At 39.4% G+C, this 4,094-nt stretch overlaps 1 protein-coding gene across 1 annotated transcript in view; it reads right to left on the reverse strand.

The window, feature by feature from the left end:
* The window catches only part of LOC101853604, a 22,386-nt gene extending 19,563 nt beyond the window's left edge, over positions 1–2,823 (reverse strand). Inside the window, exons 1-4 of the mRNA XM_035968329.1 lie at positions 2,444–2,823; positions 1,603–1,770; positions 931–1,141; positions 62–229 (exon numbers count right to left, since the gene is read on the reverse strand). Coding sequence (XP_035824222.1) covers positions 62–229; positions 931–1,141; positions 1,603–1,770; positions 2,444–2,643 — 747 coding nt within the window. The 5' untranslated portion in view covers positions 2,644–2,823. The remainder of the gene's footprint in view (positions 1–61; positions 230–930; positions 1,142–1,602; positions 1,771–2,443) is intronic.
* Between the last annotated feature and the right edge of the window lie 1,271 nt (positions 2,824–4,094).

Raw genomic sequence — 4,094 nt, forward strand, 5'->3', positions numbered from 1 at the left:
TATATATATAGTAACGGGTCCGTAAAAATATCAATATATAATAATCATTAACAACGTGTACCTCTCTGAAGTCCCCAGCCCTGGACAGGGTGAACGTATGCCGGCCGTTACCGAAGTTGACCGCTGTGTTGTCCTCCGCACACACAACCCGGAACAAGTCTCCGATGGAGCGATCTGGTGTACTGACCGTCACAAACTCCTTGCCCCAGGTGTCCACAGACGGAAGCATCTCTGGAAAGGTGAGAATTATAGGTGGACATTGATTGTTCATCACTGGACGGATAAATAGGTCCTCAATACATTGGTGTTAGTCCCCAACCAGCAAACTGAGTAGACAGGGGATTAAAATGGTCTGAACTAGCTAACGGTCTACAATTTTGTAACAGGTGACATACCATTATCAAGTGATACATTGTTATATTACAAGGTAACCCAAAATAGCTCGGATGAGACCTGATAGGCAGGGTTGAAGAAGTTCACCACAAAACTCATCTCAGTCGGGTCGATGTAGGAATAACAAGTTATCAATTTGTTATTGAAAGTATATTATGTGTCGTACTCTGAGATTGAAACAATTCTAAATCGTTTAGGAAGTGGGATTTTTCTACTGCTCTTGTCAGGGCCAACATAGTCAAGGTGGAATACATCGTCCCAGCGTATTAAAAGTGATCGCCGACAACAGATGCCGAAAGTTAACCTTACAATACATCGGCAAACTTTTCAACAGTTTCAAGCAAAGAAAAAACAAACATTTTAGGAGAGAGTAAATAATACATTTCATCCTCTTAAAAACTGTGTCCAATATGTGTACCCTTTCATGCTTTTTTTCAACATTTATAATTTGAATACCTACAAAATCAAATACACATATTCCTGGAGCACCAACGACTGACACCACATACTAAGAAACTACAATTTAAAAATTCAAACTTTTAGTTGAAGTACATAATATGAACATCTGACCGAAGAAAATTTGAAACAAAAATACTTACCAGTGAGATGATCGGAAGAGCTGGTGCCCTTTGGAATCCACGACCGGTAATTTCCACTGATGCAGGAGATCGGCTTATTCGAGGTGATGTAAGAGCCGGTGAGATCAGAACTGGTGTCTACCCACTGGGTCACAAACCACGTCTGGTATCTGTATATTATAGATAGATAGATAGATAGATAGATAGATAGATAGATAGATAGATAGATAGATAGAGAGATAGAGAGATAGAGAGATAGAGAGATAGAGAGGTAGAGAGATAGAGAGATAGATGGATAGATAGATAGATAGCATTAATTGTACAGCGCAAATTCAAGCTCAACGGCAAGCTTTGTGTGCTTTACAGTCTATATTATTACCTCAGCAGACATGATGGCTTTCTGACACAATCTCAATTTCCTGGGAAGAATACAGTGCACGTTGCCATTTTATAGACGCTAACATACTACCGTAAGAACAATTACCATAAGTTGGGTGCATGTAGTGTTCAAAGTAACGCGGTGATTTTGGTTCAGAGGCCGGAGTCGGCAGTATAATGCTTAAGATCTTCGCCGTCGCACAGAGAGCCATTAACTATAATATAAATACATGACTCCATTTTCATTCCTCACCTATTGACAGTGAAACTGAAGCTCTGGCCGTTGCCATAGGTACTACCGCCGTAGCTGATAGACACCGATGACACAGATTTTGCGCTGCCAGTTCTACTGTTGTCTGAGAGCTTGACGGTGACACTTGTGGAGTCACTCACACCGATCAGGAGAATCTGGGCGTTGGAGCTGGTGGAAAGATATTTTAAAAGAGAATGATTGTTTACAGCAGTTCACACAAAATTCATATGACTCCCCTTTAAGGATGTATCTCAATTCTTCCGTATACTTTTACTCATAGAAAGAACACCCTTCACTTTCGCATTCCTATTTTCAGTTGCTTTACCTTTTCAAAGAACGCTGAACGCTTTAAAAGCAATAGTCCTTGTTTTTCAGCTTGATGTCGAGATTTCGATAACACAAAAAGTGAATTTGGCTGAAGTCACAGGACCAAATTCGAGATAATGATGATCGTGATTATTCAGTTAAATAGATAACTTCATATTGTACACAGCGGGAAATCCAAAAGGCAAGGTTATTAGGAAAACCGGGCTCACATTGATGCTAAGCATAATTTCTAATCATGTCTGTCACATGGCGTTTTGGTAGCTGGTCATTGAGTTATGTACTTCAGAAAGACACATTAACTGTAGCTCAAAAATACAGTGAGGGTCTGCCTGAAATGATGTATTGATTTCAGTAATAGTGTGATATCGCAATAGGAAATTGCAAATTGTATGTAAATACAAATTGTATGCATGTATTTATACAGTAATGATGCATATATATATAGGTCAAAGGGATCAGTGCAATAAATTATTTAACTTATATTTATCTATTAATTTATTCTGATTATTCTTACATGTAGCACATGGCGTAGTACTCCTGGCCGACCACGTTCACGGGAAGAGCCACGTATGCGTCTGTTGTGAACTGTTCTTTGTTCACACAGTACACGGTGATGTCTTGAGTAGACAGGATTCTTACACCTTTGTTCTCCGGACCCGTGCCTTCAGTCCTGAAACAGATCACAGACTTATGTACAATTTGGGTGAAACCCATTTTTTGGGGTTTTTTTTACATTTTTGAGAATAATGTAAGTATGATTATTGGAAAAAAGCTGGATCTTGATTGGAAAAGAAGACAGGGAATAATAGTTGGAGATTTTTAAAACCTGAACTTCGACAAGTCATTGCCTTAATCTACGCAATTCTCATACACCTTGAAACACGTCAAGCTACTTGTTTACAGGAATATATATAAGATTATAATAATTATTTTAAAAAACAACACCAAAGAAAACTTTCAAAAAAGCAAAAACCGCCTCCCCACCTGCTGCCCCCACCCCGACACACTCAACGTATTAAAACAACAACTATTAAGACAATATTTGAGGCAGCGTGGTGGAATCAGGCTCTCGTCAGTTTTTGGGCATGTAGAGTTATTAGTATTATTTTAAAGCTTGTTCACTTGGCTTTATTTGGACGAAAACAATATCCATTTATCTTAAATACAAGTCAAGATATTTGCTAAAGAAGGAGGTGGGGGTCACCTGTTTTCAGAGGTGAAATTAGTGAGAAAATGGCGCTAAAGATTAGTTATTTCCTTAGCTTAAGAGTCCATGGTAACTGAAAATTGACCTTTTTGTGCCTTTAATCAACGTTTTTCAGAAAAATGAACACAGAAATGAGTACTTTAATGGGCATGAAAGGTGTTGAGCAAAAAAAAACACAATTTGATAAAAATTCTCAAACCTGGGGAAAAATGCAAGTTTCTTCACTTGGATTATTTTGACGAGAGGCTGATTCCACCACGCTGCCTCACATATTTGGACAGCTTGGTAACCACAACCTTCACAACAGACAAAGGTAAACAACAACATTCGACGTCTCTGTCACCATAACGACGTATACCTGAGCTCATGCGGCACCAATAACAGCTCCACCTCCATTCTGGCCACGTTTGCTGTAGCGCTCCAGCCTGAGTTCCACAAGGGGGTTGTCACTGTGACGTCAGCATTGGTGTTGGACATGGTGGTCACGAAGATCTCCAGACCAACCTGAATAGGGCAATAACTTTAGGCTAAATGTTTTTAAACGCCTTTACTTCCACGAAACGCTAAACACATTCATAATACTATTCGCGCATATTCATAACTCCTTGATTAGTGTGTTATGGATGATCTATGCCTTTCACTGCACGTATAAAAATAGATAATATTACGATATTCTGATTCCTTTGTTGTTGAAATTATATGCAATAGTATACAAGACACAGTAACACTTTCGTAGTAATGCACTCGATCTATTTGTGCAATTTACATGATTTATACAACTCTCGCAATCTCTTTATTTCTCTCTCTCTCTCTCTCTCTCTCTCTCTCTCTCTCTCTCTCTCTCTCTGTGTCTCTCTCTCTCTCTCTTCCCCCCTCTCTCTCTCCCCTCTCTCTCTGTCTCTCTCTGTCTCTCTCTCTCTCTCTCTCTCTCTCTTTCTCTCTCCCACACACACACACA

Source organism: Aplysia californica, unplaced genomic scaffold, assembly GCF_000002075.1.
Source record: "Aplysia californica isolate F4 #8 unplaced genomic scaffold, AplCal3.0 scaffold00051, whole genome shotgun sequence".
NCBI classification, from domain to species: Eukaryota; Metazoa; Mollusca; class Gastropoda; order Aplysiida; family Aplysiidae; genus Aplysia; species Aplysia californica.